The sequence below is a fragment of the Argentina anserina genome, chromosome 1 (genome assembly GCF_933775445.1).
Source record: "Argentina anserina chromosome 1, drPotAnse1.1, whole genome shotgun sequence".
Lineage (NCBI taxonomy): Eukaryota > Viridiplantae > Streptophyta > Magnoliopsida > Rosales > Rosaceae > Argentina > Argentina anserina.
In genome coordinates, this window is record NC_065872.1 from 16,230,707 (window position 1) to 16,249,381 (window position 18,675).

At 36.2% G+C, this 18,675-nt stretch overlaps 1 protein-coding gene across 1 annotated transcript; it reads right to left on the minus strand.

Moving 5' to 3' along the window:
* Positions 1–2,250: 2,250 nt before the first annotated feature.
* LOC126798733 (aldehyde dehydrogenase family 3 member H1-like) lies at positions 2,251–9,836 on the minus strand. Its single transcript, XM_050525813.1, has 13 exons — positions 9,786–9,836; positions 9,406–9,686; positions 8,768–8,872; positions 8,417–8,672; positions 6,566–6,634; positions 6,353–6,449; positions 5,691–5,897; positions 5,199–5,314; positions 5,009–5,113; positions 4,474–4,646; positions 4,294–4,384; positions 4,022–4,171; positions 2,251–3,692 (listed from the first exon to the last, which is right to left on the minus strand). Exons 2-13 carry the CDS (start codon positions 9,441–9,443, stop codon positions 3,462–3,464), a joined length of 1,638 nt encoding a protein of 545 aa, XP_050381770.1. The 5' UTR covers positions 9,444–9,686; positions 9,786–9,836; the 3' UTR covers positions 2,251–3,461.
* Positions 9,837–18,675: the final 8,839 nt, after the last annotated feature.

The following is an 18,675-nucleotide window of genomic DNA, read 5'->3' on the forward strand; positions in this document are numbered from 1 at the left end:
CAAACACGTACAATAATCTCACATCATATTGTACCAATCACGTCCGAAGACAAATCAACATTTTAACAATCTCAATGTTAAAAATCACGTACAATAATCTCACATCATATTGTACCAAAAATCATGTCCGAAGACAAATCAACATTTTAACAATCTCAATGTTAAAATCACGTACAATAATCTCACATCATATTGTACCAAAAATCATGTCCGAAGACAAATCAACATTTTAACAAACTCAATGTTAAAATCACGTACAATAATCTCACATCATATTGTACAAATCAAAATCACATGCTCGATATTTAAATCTCGTCATCGAAATGACATAAATCACGATAAAATCATAACAGTATATTATATAGCAAACTATATATATATATGTACATATTTACCATTTATACAATATATATATATATAATCCATTATATCGTATACATGTCATATTTCATAAACACGTCCGAAGACAAAAACTCGTCCGAAGACAAAACATTTTAACAAACTCATGTTAAAACCACGTACAATAATCACACCTCATATTGTACAAAAATCACATCACATGCTCAACATTTAATTCTCGTCATTCGAAATGACCAATTCCAATGAATTCATAACAGTATATAATATAGCAAACTATATATATATGTACTTATTACCATTTATACGATATATACGTAATCCACTATATTGTATACGTGTCGTAATTCAATATTAAAAACTCTTGCAAAAATCTTGGAATCACCGCAAGGGTAGATTCGTAAATAAGTGAGATTTTACTCACCTTCTTTCCTGCGTGCAACTTCCACGACCCTGAAAGTAATTTCCTCACTCGTTTCGTCAGTCACCTAATAGCACGATAAATGCTTAGAAAATGATATTTAAAATATCAGGTAACGAGTTCAGCACAGCTAAGTGTTGTTCATAAAACATTGTTCGAGGGAACACTGTTCATGTTACTAATCACTGTTTTTTACAAACCACTATTCACAGTTACTGTTTTACCAAAACACTGTTCACATTTACTGTTTACCATGGTACTGTTCAGATTACTGTTACAGTTTACTATTCACAGTTACTGTTACAGACCACTATTCATGCGCCGGTACTATTCACAGTCACTATTCATGCGGCGTTACTGTTCACCGACCGCCACCAATCATCACCAAATTTCACCACCACAACCTAAACAACATTTCCAACAACTTCCTAGTTGACACAAAGTTCTAAATCCGAGCCTAAACAGTCCAAACACCGAAGAACATATATTCGGCACTATTCACAAACCCTAGAAATTGAAATTTTGATTCGGGTACTTACACTTCGATTTGGCTCGATTCCTTTTGTGGGAATGTTGCTGGGACTGAGACAAGCAAAACCCCCCAAGAATCTCGAGCCATGGTGGCCGGAGGAGGCGGCGCCGCCACAGCAGTAACTTCCGGCGGTTGCTACACCGTGTGTGGTTGTTGCCGGAGTGCAAGGCATAGCCCAAAAGATGGAGCTCGTCGAGCCCGTCAGTTTGATAGGTGGCACGACACGAGGCGACGTCGGATGGTGGAGAAATCGGCCGGAGAAGTTTTTTGGGTCGGGTGAACAGTACCCGAGCTCGGGTGAACAGTAACCCGAGCTGATTTTTAGAAAAATCTGATTTTTAATCTCCTTTCATTCCTTTTATACTATTTCCAAAATCGGAAACGAACTTCCGACGTTAATAACTTTCGCGTGCGACGTCCGATTCGAATGCGTGATGTGTCCACGAACTCGTATCGATGAGCTCTACGACTTTCGTGAAGGAAGTTTTCGCAACCGAGCAACGGAATAAAAGTCGATCTATACGTTGCGGTAACGTTACGTTTTCTAATTAAACAATCCGCGAACGTTTTCGTTTTCGTTTCGAAATGTTGCAAACCTCCAATTGTCGTCTTGAATTAATTTCACAAGTTTAACACTTTGAAAATACTCGACATTTAGTTTCTAAAAATTCGGGTTATTACAATTTCTTTTCTCTCTTTTGTAGTAAGTTTTCTCTTTCCCTTGCTTGCTCCATCAGGTGTGTGTCACCTAATGGTGCTTAGCGTTGAGGAGAGTCTACTTCTTTCATCAAGCTGAGGTTTACTGGTGGAAAGGGGAGGTGGCATTATAATATATAGGTACGTAGTTTGGTTATGATTTGTCTCTCAAATCTTTCTTTTGTTTTCTACTCGCTCCTTTTCCTGTTCGGTAAAAAAACCTTTTATTTTTGAAGGACAGAGTTTTAAAAGAAGGAAAAAGTCTCTCATACAGCCTTGTTGGACAATAATCTGTAATTCGAACGTGTGGAACTCTCACACACTCCAGCTTCAGACTAGTTAAACATTTTGCAGAAGCAATAGCCACCCAGGGCAATCGGTAGAAGTGGCCACTTCTCACAGTGAAAGTGCTCCCATGTTGTATTAGGTCAAAACTTGGACCTAAATCCAACTCTTTAATGCCTCTCTGAGATGCATATTTCAACCACTTGGTTATTGTAGGAGAATTTCGACGCCCATACATCCTCATGTGAAGAGTGAGTTTATCTAGATGATGATGCTCTTTCTGAGTCGTACTTCGCAAGATAACCTAAATAACCCTTCAAGAAGTTGACGAACTTCTTGTGTTGATGTTGGTAGTGACCGTAACGATTAAGGTTGTGGCGATCAAAATCATCATCCTCACTGAAATTCAGTGCAGGGAACGAAGAGACTGCACCTTGCCAGTGCTTGGAATTAAAGCTCACCTGGACGGTAACTTTGGTCGGAAGTAATCTAAGGATTTTGTCAACAACAAGGTCAGGTAAAGTTGTGAAGGTCAGGCATGTGAGGTGTTCCTAGTGTGCCGATGGCCATTAGCGTTTTGGTTATGGGTTGACAGATAACAATAGTATACAAACATCAGTAAGGACTAAGGACTATATATAATAAAGTAAAAGCGTAATTCTTGTTTCCTAAATGTATCTGAAGTGAATTAAAATAAAATCCCATTTTTGAAAGGTTTTCTAAATTCTAACTAGTATTGGTTTTCCTTTAACCTGACTTTTGACCTGGAAAGAGCACGAATGCAACTTTGTTCAAGATTATAGTCATACTGCATTCCATAAATGCACATCCGAGTAAACAATCAATAGATTTACGGTTGTGGCGATCAGAATCATCCTCACTGAAAAGAGGGGTAAGCAAGTGTTGGTGGATTTTGTCGAGGCTAATTGGCCTCATTTTCATAGCTGAATAGTATACCGTAACCCCCTTTATTGATCTTCTTTTTCTTGTTGTTCATGGTAGTGAAGTTGGCAGTTGATGTTTTGTTGCTAGATGATTACATACTGAAACATTTGAGGAAGAAAGTTACGGTGAGTTTTGTTTACACATTGTCAAGACTCAAGAATCCTACTTCAATAAACTGATATACACCATTGTCGCCCAAGTACATTTCTCTCTGGATTAGATAGATCACCATCCGATCAAAGCCAAGATTATTCTGAATATGTTACCACTGATGGCAGCCTTCAGTAATTTTTGCTTTTCAGGTGTGTATGGTGGGTACCTCAGAGTAGAATCATTACTGAAGCTTCTATATAGAACTGACTTCTTGTGGCTGAAACCATCAAACGAGAATTTACCATGGTATGAACCCATTCCACTCTCCCCAACGCCTCCGAAAGGTAAACCGGCAACACCAACCTGCATTAATGGAGTTTGTAACATACAGTATCGTAGATGAACAGATAAAACATATAACAAACTCAGTCGATCAATTTTTTGCACGTTTAATAGGTAATATGGTAATATGAATGTGTATATGAATGTATGTTCTTCACTTGGATCCGGTATGAGCAATTTAAACATGTGCTCTTTGTGCAAGTTTATAGACTGCTTGCTAGTGAACCATCTCAAGCCCTGGTTTAGCCACTGAATTGCAATTTTATCCGATCTTTTGAAATTTGGTTGAAGTAGATCACTTTATAGAAAATATAAATATGCAATGTATGATTTGAGAAGTAAAAAATTACATGCATGACGGTATCATTGATAAGCATCCCTCCTGACGATATATTTTCAACAAAACTCTTCTTCAGCTGCTCATTGTTTGTGAAGACGTAGACAGCTAGAGGTTTTGGCCTCGAGTTTATCACATCGAAACTGCCTTCAATCTTCTCAACCTATGACAAATTCAATGAGACAATGAAGGAGGTTTCAGGTTCCTACATTTACACAGGAACAAGGCCCGTAGGATATGCAACCATTGGCCAAATATTGCAAGAAAAGTATCCAGAGTACTCACAGTGACAATAGGCATTAATGGCCCAAATATCTCCTCATTCATAATTTGAGTGTCTTCTGGAACATCCAACAAGATAGTTGGAGCTATTTTTCTGCATCAGATACATATATATTAGATTGTAACCATCATGCATCCTGGTTACATAATTATGGGGAGCCGGGGAGGCACTGGAATACTCACAATTGGCTCTCATTCGTTTGACCTCCAAGGACAATTTTATCATAGACTTTGTCCTCTTCTAAGAGCTTTACCAAACGTGCAAATTGAGTTGAGCTGACTATGCGAGATATATCTTTCGACTTCATAGGATCTTTCCCAAAAAATTGTTCCAGTCCATCTTTCAGACCTTCTATCTGTCAAAAAAAAAGAAAAGGAAAGTATCAGTCAGCTAAAGATACTAATTATGTGCATCCACCTACGTCTTGGGAAGTTGGAAACCACTCTTTTAAGTGGTCATACAGTTCAAGTAATCACTCCTTTGGGAGACTGATATTCTTATGTACACAACCTATTTAACTGACATTTCCGTGGTGGCTGATAAAATGATTAAAATCCATATTGAAGTATCAAAATAAAAGGCTTAAGTTGAAAGGTGGGCAAAAAACAAAAAACAACTAATAACAAATAAGACAACATCACTGTTAGCCGTCAAAAAAAAAAGACATACATCACTGTTAACTATTTTTTCAAGTTCTTTTGAGGAGAGCATACATACCAACTTTGGAGCAAAGTCTTTTGTAGTGATAATATAATCAACACCAATGCAAGCTTGTCCATTGTTACATGCCCACTTCCCTGCTATTATCCTCCTAACAGCAACCTTTAAATTTAAATGCAAATAAATAAATCCATGTCAAAACTAACAAGAAACTGGAAGTCATGAAATCGATAAGAAGACACTATACCTGTAAGTCAACATCTGAGTCGACAACAGCTGGGGATTTTCCACCCAGTTCTAGAATCACAGGTGTAAGGTGTTTTGCAGCAGCGGCCAACACAATGCGGCCTACTCTAGCACTACCTGTACATAGAAAACACAAAAAACTACATCATACATTGCTGTGATGCTACTTGTTATATAGCTGAGAAAACTGAGGCACAAAAAATTATCTGTTTAAGAAGAGCACTAGGTACAACAACTTGTAATGGTTGCATTAAGCAGTGAATAGCAATTAGATGGTAGAATATTCAATTAGCTGTTAACGTAGGAGTGGATATATTCATCAGTCATCACAACATAATCTGTCAATTTAATATAAACATTTTTGTAATTTCACGAACGTAGATAGAGATAACCTTTCTTTTATTCTCAGTTTTGTTTATGTAACTAAAGACACCTATAAAATCTTAGGATCACATATGAGGAATATCATAATTTAAACTCTCAAAAGACTGACCTGTATACAGTATCTTATCCCATTTCTGCTCTAATAGTGCAGTTGTTTCTGGGATTGCCCCCTCTACTACTTTTACAGCAGAATTGTCTAAATACTCCTCCACTAATCGTGCAAGAAGTGAAGACGTAGCTGGAGCTATTTCGGAAGGTTTTAGGACAACCGCATTTCCTGCTGATATAGCTCCAATAACTGGATCAATTGATAACACTACAATATAAAACAGCAACTGTTATCCATGACAAGGGTCTATGTAATTGAACACTGTACAGTGGAATTTAAGGTTATAGGTGGACGAATTATAAATTACTGCTCATCATACACAGGCCTGCAATAGTCACTTAAAAGAGAGTCTACAAGAGAAATTCTGGGTCTCCGTACAATTAACTATTTATTCCTTTTCTTTTTCTTTTTTTAATTAAATTTAAATATTTTAACTGGACAGCATCTTAAAATTTTCAAGGACAGGGAAATATTAAAGTAAAAAATATACAAAAATCAGTAAATCACTTATGTCATGACATCATATTTATACTAAATACTATGGAGAGTAGCCTAAATGTACACTTAATACTTCGAACACTCTAGCAAGACTGAGCTGAGATGTAACTTTTGTTTTGTATGACTAGCTACTTTTGAATTGTGCAGCAACTTAATTGACATACAGAAAGGAAAGTTCCACGTTGAGATGACCAACACAACCCCTAGAGGTTCTGACACAATTTCAGCTGATGATGGATATGTTGTAATTGAAGTCTTGACCTGAAAATTGAATCAAAAGATGGACTTCAGAGTTCAGATTATACAAAGTATACTGCATTTTCGAGCATATCTTGGCCGGTCATATATAATTCTGAATAAGTATTTACTGGAATCACCTTTTGTGGGATCATCCACTGTTTCAATCCTTCTATTGCCTCCTTACATGAGCCTTTTGATGTAGAAATCTGCCATAAGAAGCATTGGTCATAATGCATATGTTAAATAGGTCATAAAGGGCTCTACAATTGTCAAACATATTCACATCCTACACAGAAGAACCAATCCCTACATAATGAAAAATCAAGTATTGATGTGTAGAACCATCAATTCATATACAATATCACGATAAATGTCACCAATACTTGATTTTTCAAGAAAGATATCAAGTGACTAGTAAAAGAGATCTGAAGTAGAATTTCACCTTTTGAATATATATCTCTTACTAAATTATTAAAAAACTTAAGCTGCAACCTTAACATGTATGTGTTATCTGTTAAAATAAAGATTACTGGTAATTAATAGAATTTGGTTGTCTATTGTGTAGTAAGTGGATCATCGAGCAGGGGATATATCGGCAACAAGGTCTTGGATGCTTTAGTTTTTCTTTCTTTCGAACATCCGTTAATATATTGAAAATTAATTATTAGCTAGCTAAGAATATAATCTGAAGAATATATTTAATCAATCAACTATATTAGATATGTATTGGAAGGCTTCTCCTGAAACTGAGGATGCACCCCATGCTATATAGTTTAAATCAATTATGCACTTACCCATCATCTTTGCCGACCAAAATCTATTAGATGCAAGCTTTTCGGAAACAAAAGATTAATCAGAACTCTATGATCAACCCTGCATTGTCCCTCCATTTGAAATGTAGCAAACCAATTTGGGGAGGACAAGATCCACTTGTATTAAGGTTTACATAAGCTGCCATCCAGAACACATCTGTAACTTTTGGAGATACTTTTGCAGAACCATAGAACCAGTAGCATTCTCGTTGAGAATTTGGAATAATGATTTGCAGAAACAATTCATTTCCCAACCTTAAATAATCTGTACTTGACCAGCCTAAGAGCTTCCAATACTTAATAGGACATAAGCTCTTCCATCTCATAATCATACAATCTCTTTTTAAATCCAAATCCCAGCTCAAAGTAGATGATAAACTCTCTCTCTCTCTCCCACAGGTATGCTGTAGAAACTGATTCATTGAGAACCTGTATAGCCTAAGTCCCTAACTGATCTTTAAGTGTGTGTTTATTATTATATATCCTTTTTTGTAAAATATTTGGGGGGAGTTTTATTAAGAAACTGAAATGAACAATTAAAGGGTGAGGACATGAAGGCAACACAGCTCCAAAACAAAACAAAATGGCCCAAAGTCAAATGGGAAGAAAGCAATGAAGAAACTCTCCCAAAAGCTGTAAATAATTAAACACACAGACGCACAACAATCATAGTTTGCTTACACTAATTAAAAACGTCTTTTATTCCACATCAGTGTTTATAACCAATGAGTGCATTGGGCTACATAAGCAAATCAAGGAAGCTTCATTAGTGTAACTAGTCGTTTTGATGTATCACAATGATCTAGGGAAATCACCCTTTGATCAAGACGAATGCTTTCCAGCATGAACCTCTATGCCTGAGAGAAAAGTTACCAACCGAGTAGGCATACAGTTTAGATGCAGTTAAAGATAGCATATCTCACAGCGCCAAGGATTTTGATGCCTATTCAGACAAATCTCCTAGCATTTAACACTTTCCTAATTAGTCTTTGAATAAAGAATCAGAATACATGATGTCCCTATAACCCTTATACTTCTTTTTTCTTTTTTTGCAAGGGGGATTTATCTTATGAAATCAACTGAAAATGCACTGTAAACTACTATGGAAATGCAAATATTGAAAAGTATATTGCAAAACTTAACCAAGCAACAAGGACCGGAGGAGAGGAATCAGACCTCGGTTAGAAATGCTTCAAGCTCGGGCTTTGAGAGGTCCTTGGAAAGAGCTTCAAGAATGTCATTTTCCTTCTCATCAAGCATCCTTGCAATACTGCTCAACTGTAACATTCTCCACTCATAGCTCCTTGTCCTCCCGGAATTGAAACTCTTTCGGAGCTCCTTCACTAACAAACCAGCTGCCTCTGAATCGAATGTTTTCTTTTCTTCCACCTCGGCTATTAAAGGCGACGCAGTTGCCAAACATCTTTGAGAGCTAAAAATCAAAACATGAAAATAAGAAACCTTACAGAAGCAAACATATGCATACCAATGTACCCAAATGTATACGAACAAAGAGAAGATTCTTACAAGGAGACTGAAGAGACTACAAGTTTGGGGAATGCCAAGAAGGCCTGATGCTTCTTTCTCTGAAACCGGTAAGAGAATGCTCTGGTGTTTCCAGTACCCACGAATCTGATTCACATAAGGATTAAACTACAGTCATAAATCAGATTGACTGAAAGATATAGAAGAGCGTAAGGTTATCTATCAAAGTAATCATTATGTGTTCATGGAACTTGAACTTTTGTAAACAATAGAAAAGGATAATGTTTGTAGCATTCAAGATAGGTACACCCATCAACAACCACATAAGAACAATTCTGCAGCACTATTAAATTCAAAACAGAGAAGAGTAAGCATGCATAAGAAAGTAGAGAGAGCAAAAGGGACCTTGAAGAAAGAATCAAACTTTAGGTTGAAGGGGAGAACCAGGAAGAGAAAGAAAACTGGGTCTTGGTCTGGTGACAATTGATGATCAGTAATGGGGCAACGGTTCAGCTTTACTGTTTGAAGCCCGAGAATTTTAATGGGGTGAAGTAAAATTAAAACATATGCAGAAGTCCCAGAAGAAAGAAGCGTAAGAGTTTCACATAACATGTGTCAATAAACTATAGAAGTACAGAGCCACAGTCCACAGATAAAGGAAGAGAAGAAGAAGGAAGTACCTGGAGTTATGAAGAAGCTCAAAGCAGAGTCCTTTCATGGCTGCAGTAGTTCTAAACTTCTAACAATGGAAAGGGGTAGTCTATTGTAAAAACAAAAAGGGGTAGTCTGACTCTTACTAGTAGTCGTGTACTCGTGTTACACGTACATGTAGTAGTCGATATCTTTTTGTTTCGACAGCTCTGAAAGACATGGCTGTGAGTTCTCAGTTAGAGGGACCATTGCCAGCACTTGCATTTAGTTCCAAGCTTATCATAGTAGCCTTATAAGGTAAAAGCCAAATCTGAAGAAAATGACGATGATTCTCAGTCGCTCAAAATGAAGAGATGATAATGGTGAAGTCATAGTTTGTAGGTGAGGTCATGAGCACTGGTTTTATTACCTGCGTCACTTCTATTCAGCACGGTGGTGATGGGTATGTGACACCAAGTTTCTAGCGTGGAAAAGGAGGAGAAATAAGACAAGGCACAACCACAAGTCCACAAACATCTATCTAAACTTGTAAAGAGAGAGAGACAATCATAGGAACAATATTATTTGTGTGTTTTTTTTTTCTTGTTTGGCATTAGTCAAATACAATGCATGTGTGAAGTATCTGATTATCCAACAAGAAAAGACACAAACATAGGAACCTAATAGCATGATAAACAATCTGAATATTTATTTTGTTTTTGGTTTTCCTCTTTGGCATAGTTAGTTAGATAAGGTATAGCACATAATTGTATCATTATAATTTAAAAGATTTCAATTGAAGCGACTGAAAAGTGAGTGCCAATTTTGTACAGAAATCAACAATCACCCTTGGTGACTTGGTTCCATGAGTGCATTTACTCTTGGGGAGGGTCTGCCGGTCTACCCTATGTCAATATAGGCTCAATGCGGCAGGGTCAGCCTTAAGGGTTGGAACTTCAGGTGGCCGCCTTAGACCACTGGTCTCCGGTAGTCCGGCATACTTTTTATCAAAAATAGTTATTACTGAAATAGCTTATATTATTTATTTTTGTTGGTCATTATTATAAGGGAGCTTTTATTCATACCATTAAAAAGGTAAAAATAATATTTAGACCTCTAATTTACTTTATCAAATAATTAAAACACTATTTAAACCTCCCTAATTTTTTCAAAATGTCCATAGTCCAATCAAATCAATAAAACTTTACTTTTACTTTAAATTTTCATTCAAACCTAATATAATTCAATTGGACTCAATAGAAAATAACATTAAAATATATTTCTCACTACTCTCTTCCATTCAAGGACACTCAAATCTTTTTAATCTCATACCAATTTTACATCAGCAAAATGACGCTATACCAAAAATACCCTTTATCTCTTTACTCAAAACTCTCTCTCCCTCTCTAACTAAAACTAAGAGACTCATTGATTTTAGATCTGTTGATCACACCTCCTCCAAGCCAAACATCAATCCGTTGATGGCCACGACACCCCTTCTGCACCTCTGCCTCTTCCTTTTTCCTATCAATCATCCCGCTCCGACAAGCTTCAACTCCAACGAGTTCAAGTACGAGTGCTAATGGTTCGTCGAAGCCTTGAATTATGTTCAGATCCAGTCCCTAGAGAGCTCCCCCCCCCCCCCCACTGCTCCGGCCTCCGCCAACTCCACCAACCCCGATTTCTTGTTCGAATTCGATAAAGGCTACGCCTCCGCCATTTTGGTTGATGAATTGCCTGAGTTCTCACTCTTCCGAAGGTTTCTGATTCGTTCATGAAGAGCACTCTTGCCGCCGCCGGCGAAGGACTGAATTGGTCACTTAACCATCTCTCTCGCAATTGTAGATTCAAAGTTGCTTGGCTTTGAATTTGTAGGCTCTAGAGGTTGTGGAGACGAGGATATAAAGGGTCAATAGTTGATAGACCTAGATAATCCAATGTTTATATGTACAATAGCTTTTGGTGGTAGGTGTAGTAGCTTTTCTTTGAATTTGAAGTAGCTTTTGGTTGTAAGTGTGGTAGCTATTATTTTTATTGGTCATATCCTTTGGTTGTAGTTGTAGTATCTTTCCAATTCATTAATACTATCTTTTTTACGATGTGATAGTTTCTTTCTACTTCATTGATAGTATCTTTTTAACAATAGTATGTTTTCAACACATTACTGAGAATCTCACAGTAGCATCCTTCATCGTTAAGGTTAGTAGTTTTTGTAAGCGAACTTTTATTATGATCGGTAGTATCTTTTGTTTTACTGATTTCTAGAGATCGCCGGAAATCTCACCTTAATAGCTTTTGTTGTTGGTGATAGTAGCTTTAATTGATGATCGAAGTACCTTTTGTTATGTATTGCAATAGCTTTTATTGCTTGACACAATAGCTTTTTGTGTTGGGGTCAGTAGCTTTATGCTTGGTAGTTATTTTCATTTTACTTGGTCATAATTTTGTTTGTCATGGGTAGTAGTCTTTGATGACGATGATAGTAGCTTTTATGTTGCTTGGCATTAGCTTTTGTAATTGAGGTAGAGGTAGTAGTTGCTTTTGGCGCTTATGACTTTTCTGACGTTATTGGAATCTTCGCCGGAACCAGCCCGGAAGTCACCGGAGACCTAGCTAGGGTGGAGATAATATTTGGGTGTTATTTGAGCTCAAATGGCAGTCTGTAATTTTGTTCAACTTTAATGCCTATAATAAAAGTCTTTATATGACAAAATGTCCTTATTAAATTATCAAAATAAATGTTCCAAGAATATCATCAAAAGCTTGCTCTCTCTCTATGGTGATGTTCCCCCTCCCCCAATTCTCTCCTTTGTAGATCAACCGATCTCAGGGAGATAGTGTGTCACATCCCCGAAATTTCGAAACAATAAAACTTGAAATCGAAACCATGAAAACTCTAAAACAATCTCAAATATATTAAAATCATCTTATAGTAACAACATATCAAAACTGAGTTCATAGTACGACCCAGTCGACTTGATTAATACGTATCCAGTTATAATTCAAGTATTATAGCAAATGAAAATGTAAGATCCTCTCAATCCTCACCACAAATAGAATAAATATCTTCGACAATCTTCCGAGAAAGCCCTCTAATTCTGCTAATCTACACCTGTAGAACTATCCCTTACACCATCGAATAGGTGCACCGGGATTGTAAACACAAACCCGGTAAGTTTTGCAGCTCGTATGAGTAAACCAATAGTATAACACACCTCTTATACAAAAGAAAATATTGATGACATTTAAAGATAAATGTACTCGTAAAACACTAGAGGGCCTATCTAGTTGTCCAATAACATATGAAAATATAGGTACTCATGAAACATTGGGCAACCCATCTGTTTACCGAATTACATATAAAATACGGGTACTCATGAGACCCAGGGGTACTCATCTGTTACCCCTCATGCAGTACGCCGACAGATAATGGGCAACTCATCTGTTACCCAATATCACACAAAAATATGGGTACTCATGAGACCCAGGCAACCCATTTGTTACCCCTCATGCAGTACACTTACAGACACTAGGCTACCCATCTGGTTACGTAAAATTATGTAAAACATGTGTACTCATAAGACCCAGGTACCATCTGTTACCCCTCATGCAGTACACCGACAGACACTGGGCAGCCCATTTGTTACCCAATATCACTCAAAAATATGGGTACTCATGACTCATGAGACTCATACAACTCATATGTTACCCCTAATGTAGTACACTGGCAGACATACTAGAGCTCTAACTGAATCGTAACTGACACCCGGCCAAGGCTTAGTTCCGATTACTGCCAATACGTCTGAAGACATAAAAAAGTTTTAAAGAAATACTTAATGTTAAAACTACGTACAATAACAATCCACACATGTTATTGTACTACATCAAGCGACTCTTGCACAACAATATGAATATAGTCACAACATTATAAATCTCACATTTCAAATAAAACCGAAACATTATATAATATAGCAAACTCATATATACGTATCGTATTTACCATTTTCGTACACATACACTACCCACTATATTATATAAATGTCTCAGTTTTCACTTTTTTAATAATTCAAAAATATAAGTCACCGCCAATGATAGACTTATCATAGTGAGATTTACTCACATTCACCATAATCCATAATCACTAAAACTTTTTTAAATCATTTATTAAAATAGCGTTTCACTTACCCATGAACCGTAGACGATCAAGTTCACGTAATTTAAACCAAAACATATTTTTAAAATAATTTTTATAAACTAGTGGTGCAATGACTATGGTAACAACTCAAACTAAATTCAATAATTATAACACTATTTCGATCATGATGATCATTGTGAGGTTTACTCACCTTATTTCCTGCGTGCAACTTCCACGACACCGAAAGCGATTCCCTCACTCGTTTCGTCGGTCACCTAATAGCATGATAAAAATTTTAGAAAACGATATGTAAAATATCAGATGACGATTTCATTACCGCTAAATATTGTTCATAAAACAATGTTCACAAAATATTGTTTGTGTTTTACTATTCACGCAACATTGTTCACGCGCCGCCACCATTTTCCGACAACCACCAATGACCACCAAATTTCACCACCACAATCTAAATGACATTCCTAACAACTTTCTAGTTCACAACAAAGTCTGAATCAAAGCTTAAAACCTCCAATTTCGGAATTTCCGAAAAATCTCAAATCAAGAACCCTAGAATTGAAATTTCTTGGTTCGAGTTCTTACCCTACGATTTAGCTCAAAACCTTTTTAGGGGTTATTGACGACGTTGAGGCAAGGAGTTTGAGACCGATGGTGAAACCTAAACTCGCCGAAACTCGCCGGAAAATTGCATAACAAAACCGAATCACCGTCGGGTTTCCGGGTCAGCTTCCGGGTTTCGATGCGTGGAAACCAGCGTGCTACTCCACGATCCACCACCACAGGGAGGCGTGCAGTGAGGAGACGAAGCGATCTGGGTTGGCCCAGTCGCCTGAAACCGCCCGAGTCGACCAGAAAAGTCGAGTCGGGTCGGCCGGATCCAAGTCGGGTCAGAAACAAATTCTCGCCTCTGAAGGGCGCAAGTGTGGAGAGAAAGGGAGAAAATAGGTTTTCAGAAAATCTGAAAACCTACCCCGAAAATTTCATATTTATACAAAATACCCAAAAACTCGAAACTTTCGTTACAAATAACTTCCTCACACAACATCCGATTAAAACATGTCATATGTCTACGAACGCGTATTGACGAGCTCTACAACTTTCGTTAAGGAAGTTTTCTGAGATTCATAACGGATAAAAGTCACCTATTGACCCCTCACGGTAACGTTTCTGAGTATAAAATGCTCGAACAGTTTTGTTTTCTCCCTCGTACTATATAGTCGGATCACCACCAATTTAAATATTTCTGAACAAGAATTAGAAAATACTTATAAATTTCCGGAATATTACGTATTGTCTAGCCTAACTAGACAATTTTAGTTCATGTTTTGGTTTCTATGTTCCGGTGTTTATACATCGTACATAGTTGTTTGGCTGGTGTTATATATCTCAATCACTTCAATTTGTTAATCCATATTCCTCTTCCTTGTGAGGTTGTGTTGGTGGTTAATTGGTTGTTTCTTCTCAGATGTAGTCTGGTTTTTTATTTGGTTTGCTTTGTATTGTATTTCCATTAGTGGTTATAGTGCTTTACTGTGATCCTTTCGTAATTTTTTTTCATATGACAATGGCGGCATGGCTCTTGTTTCATGCAAAACATAACCAAAGAAGGAAGTTCCATTGATTGGCATATGCTAGCATGTAATAGAAAATGGAAATGGGCAAGCGGTGTGTGGGTAGCGCTCGGTGGTGTACAATCTAGATTTGGGAGTGCAACAGAAAATCAGCATGCGTGCAGTTGTAGACAGTTGGTTGCAGTTTTGCAAAACAAAAAGTGGTGATAAGGAGTGGTTGTCCCTTGGGTTGGAAATAACCCAATGGGTTATTACATCTTTTAGTCCGTGGTACTCTTTCCTCAATTCGGAATTTTGTCCCATAGGGTTTTATTCAAACAAGGTTTTAACGAGGTCACCATCCTTCATGTATTTGGTGAAAGTTGCAGGTAGCTCGCGCTTTTGTTTTTTGACTTTCTTATCATATTGTGGATTTTCTTCCTGACATTCCCATACTTATAGCTTTCTTTTGTAATCAATTGATGTAACTATCTGATATATCGATAAACCTTTTATAACTATGTTGAGTCTCTCAAACTTGAATGGAAACACAGTACAATAAAATTTATCTACAATTTATAATAACAAAATGCATTCAAACGGGCGCATCATAATAAACTTTTAAAAATAAACGTCCACAAAGTGTGAACAATATTTTATTATGATGTATATGTGAATTATTGAAAACGATAATATCATAGTTTAGCTACATCTTCCTTCATTTGAAATTATATTGTAAGAATTAAATTTTTTTTTTAGAAATCAAATGTATTTTATTGAAATCTTTGCTTTTTTGTTTATTCTTATATTTATCTGTTTTGGTAATTTCGCATATGTTGATAAAGTCAGTACTTGCTTGAAAAACGAGGGAGGTGTAAATACTGTTGTGAGAGTTATAAATAGAAGCTCCCTTATTGTAAAGGTTCAATGTATGCAGTGGGAAGCTAATTGTGAGGCTCATGTCAAGTTTTAAGTTCAAATTATGTAGGCTTCAATTTCTATTTTATTTATTCTCTTCTAGTTTCATTTTACTAGAATTAGCGTCCATTTGATTTTATTTCTTTTAAATTTATTTTTCACCCTCGTGTCTCGAATTAGGTGTTAAGATTAGTATTCCGCTGACACCAGGTCAAGGGCGTGACATGGGTTTGACACTTAGTGTGTGCATCTTCATTATCGAACTGATTTGGCTATGTTATGTGTGCATCTTCATTCTTTGGCTAATTTGGCTCAATTGGTTCTATCCTGGATTTATGCAAAATCGTAATTCGACTTTTGTTTTATTAGTTTGGAAGGTATGATGTTTATAGAAGAAGAGGAAGCTGATGAGAACAATTGTCATCGTTTTGAATGATAATTGATCTAAAACAATGATATCTTGACACATGTTTTTGGCTTAGAGCAAGTCCACCCATTGGGTCATCGTGGGTGAAGACCTGGGTACAAGTGTGACCTAGAGACCTAAGTCACTGCCACTGAGCAGCAATTTCCACCTGTTTGGTGAATGACTTAGGTCGCCACGTGACATTTATAAATAATTAAATTTTGTATTACTTTTTTTCTTGTTATTAATAAGGGGTTATAAATAAATTATGATACATAATAAATAGTAAGTATTGAATTTTTTATACATAAAGAATACTCTAAAGTTGTGTATAATCTTATTTTTAGCCCTCGGTAAAAATTTAGAAAAAAATTCTCAGTTGTTTCATATTTTTTCTATTTATTTTATTACCATTATAATAAACTGATTATTAATTCATGGCCTTTGGATTCAAATATGAGTTAAATTGAATGGTTCAGATTAAAGACATTTGTGGGCTCGGGCTGCACATGGCTGATGTTACTTCTAATTGTGGGCTTGGGCTGACATGGCAAGGAAGACTTGGGTCACAAAAAATGGTGGCCTAGGTCTTGGGTCTGACCCAAGAGAAGCCCTAGCAAGACCCAGGTCCTTCTTTTTATTGTGGGTAGAAACTTGATTTATCTACTTGGGTCTTAGGATAATGTGGATTAAGACCCATGTCCTAAAAAATGGTACGGCTGGACTTGCTCTTAAGGGTACTGATATCTTGATCTTTGTATAACAATGATATTTTGTAATAGAATGAACTGGTAATGCTTGTACCGTTTGTAGTTCAGTAAATCATTATTATTCATTGTTGTGGTTTAGTGAAAAAGAAGAACCAATTAGAGATTTATGTAAAGCTTCTAGCCTCTTTTCACTTTTCTTTTTTGAATTCCTAATTTGTCTGTTACAATAGTAATAGAAGCGATGCATGAAAAATTTCAAAGCTAATTAACAATTTCAACATATGAATCCTAAATAGTATCATATATAAAGTTTCATACATGTAATATATAGACTAAATGAAATAAAAAATAAAATTGAAACAATGTGAATCTTTTTAACCCTAAAACCAAATATGGAAACAAATTCAAAAAAAATATATTGAACTTTAATATTGGATAGAGATCAAACTTCTTATCTCTCCACTGCTTCAAGTTGAGAAAAACTTAGAGAGCAGTGGTTTAGTATGTGTCCTTAATTATCATGAATTAAAACTTGGTGGATTTTTTTTTATAGAAACTTACTTAGTAGTATTAGACAACATTTAAATTAACTAAAAACTCACTTTTCATATTTCTTATACAAATTAGGATATAAGCACAATCTCAAATATGAGTAAACCCAAACCTGATTAATTAATTAATACTGAAATGTCCAAACTACCACTATTTTTATGAAAATTACCAAATTATCACTCCCAGATCTAACAAGTTTCTATCTCCTCTTTTTTTAGTTTTTTTTTCAACAATTTTAAATGTTCCGGCCAAACCACTGGCAATTTGGATGTGAGCCAATATAAAAAGTTGTTCCTTACGTCATGGGCTTTCATTTAAGTATCATATTGCTTATTTTTTTTCAAAAATTTGAAATTTCAATTTTTGTCATAAAAAACCACAATAACATGTTGCTTAATTAGATAGTAGCTGTTAATTTCATAATCGACAGTAATAGCTAGTTTCTAAGTCGACATTACCAAATAGCTTTGTAGTCGACAGTAGTAGGTACACATATAGATGTCATATGTGGTAGTGAGAATGAATTTTGAATTTTCTTAAATATCATGGGCTAATGAGGGGCAAAAGTAAAATTATATGACATGTGGCAGCTTGTCATTATGTTGTCTTTAATTATTTGTAACTTTTGATTTTAATTTTCTCTATCAAATTAGGAAGTGAATTTTTTGTAAACTAAAATATTGTCTTAACACTTATTAGTAGTTTGTTTTTTTATAGGGAGCCTATTTCGTCCTCCATTGGTGTGTACACACCAGCCCAACGTTAATTATGTGATTGACACATGTTTTTTATTTGTGTATTAAATTAATACTTTGTGTTAGTTTTCCATTTTTACCCTAGCGTTCTCTTTCTTTAATTTCGGCGAAAGAATGAGAAAGACGGATGTGGTGTTTTACGGGGAGACGTGCCACCCGATTCAAGCCGGAAGCATCGGTGGCACCGAAACTCTCCCTCACGACAGCGCTGTCTACCGAGCTTGGCTTTGCTCCTCCGCCTCCCTTTATGATCCTTCTGGCGATCCCAAGCTCATC

What these genes read in the sequence shown, in the direction of transcription:
- LOC126798733 (XM_050525813.1), bottom strand. Translation starts at nt 9,443, where the DNA reads ATGAAAGGACTCTGCTTTGAGCTTCTTCATAACTCCAG. An exon ending in TTGAAGCATTTCTAACCGAG is followed by an intron (nt 6,635 to 8,416) that starts GTCTGATTCCTC and finishes TTCTTATGGCAG; the next exon opens with ATTTCTACATCAAAAGGCTC. An exon ending in CAAACGAATGAGAGCCAATT is followed by an intron (nt 4,385 to 4,473) that starts GTGAGTATTCCA and finishes TATCTGATGCAG; the next exon opens with AAAAATAGCTCCAACTATCT.